Raw genomic sequence first — 1258 nt, forward strand, 5'->3', positions numbered from 1 at the left:
TTTTCCCCATTTTTTCCCCATTTTCCCAATTTTTCCCATATTTCCCCCCAGACGCCAGCCCGGTTCCCTCGACATCCAGCACGTACCACGCGGTCATCGGCGGCGTGGTGGCGGTCATCGTGTTCCTGCTGCTCAGCCTGCTCATCGTGCTCGGACATTACCTGATCCGGCACAAAGGTGGGTGGTCATTGGGGTCTGGGTGGTCATTGGTGGTCATTGGTGGTCATCGGTGGTCTGGGTTGGTCATCAGGGGTCATTGGTGGTCATTGGTGGTCATTGGTGGGCATTGGTGGTCATTGATGGTCATTGGTGGGCATTGGTGGTCATCGGTCTTCATTGGTGGTCATCAGTGGTCATTGGTCTTCATCGGTGGTCATTGGTGGACATTGGTGGTCATTGGTGGTCATCGGGGCTCTGAGTGGTCATCGGTCTTCATTGGTGGTCATTGGTGGTCATTAGTAGTCATTGGTGGTCATTGGTGGTCTGGGTGATCATTGGTCTTCATCGGTGGTTATTGGGGGTCATCGGGAGTCATCAGTGGTCATTGGTGGTCATTGGTGGCCATTGGTGGACACTGGTTGTCTGGGATGGTCTGGGTGGTCATCGGGGGTCTGGGGTGGTCTGGGGGTCCTGGTCAGCATGGGAATCCCATCCCATCCCATTGATCCCATCCCACTAAGCCCATTCCCATTCCCAAAAATCCCATCAATCCCATGAACCCCATCAATCCCATATAACCCATAAATCCAAATCCCATCCCATCCCATCCCATTGACCCCATTCCCATCCCATCCCATAAATCCCATTGATCTCAAATCCCATCCCACCCCATCAATCCCATCCTATTCCCATTCCCATTCCCATCTCATTGATCCCATAAATCCCATCAATCCCATCAATCCTAAATCCCATAAATCCCATAAACCTGAAATCCCATCAATCCCATCCCATTCTATCCCATCCCAAATTCCACCTCATAAATCCCAAATCCCACAAACCCCATCAATCCCACCAATCCCAAACCCCATAAATCCCATAAAAAATCCCATAAAAAAACCCATAAAAAACCCCATAAAAACCCCACAAATCCCCATCCCCGCAGGGACGTACCTGACCCACGAGGCCAAAGGCTCGGACGACGCTCCGGACGCCGACACCGCCATCATCAACGCCGAGGGCGGCCAGGCCGGCGGCGACGACAAAAAAGAATATTTCATCTAAAAAAAAAACCCCAAAAAACCCCCAAAAATATCAAAAA

At 51.3% G+C, this 1258-nt stretch overlaps 1 protein-coding gene across 1 annotated transcript in view; it reads left to right on the plus strand.

Annotated features, from left to right (window-relative positions):
• The window catches only part of CADM3 (cell adhesion molecule 3), a 12932-nt gene extending 11689 nt beyond the window's left edge, over positions 1-1243 (plus strand). The window contains exons 8-9 of the mRNA XM_057388222.1: positions 52-177; positions 1103-1243. Of these exons, the coding sequence (XP_057244205.1) occupies positions 52-177; positions 1103-1221 (245 nt within the window). The 3' untranslated portion in view covers positions 1222-1243. The remainder of the gene's footprint in view (positions 1-51; positions 178-1102) is intronic.
• The last annotated feature ends 15 nt before the right edge of the window (positions 1244-1258 follow it).

The sequence above is a fragment of the Malurus melanocephalus genome, unplaced genomic scaffold (assembly GCF_030028575.1).
Source record: "Malurus melanocephalus ecotype Western Australia unplaced genomic scaffold, MMel_1.1 scaffold_1691, whole genome shotgun sequence".
NCBI lineage: Eukaryota > Metazoa > Chordata > Aves > Passeriformes > Maluridae > Malurus > Malurus melanocephalus.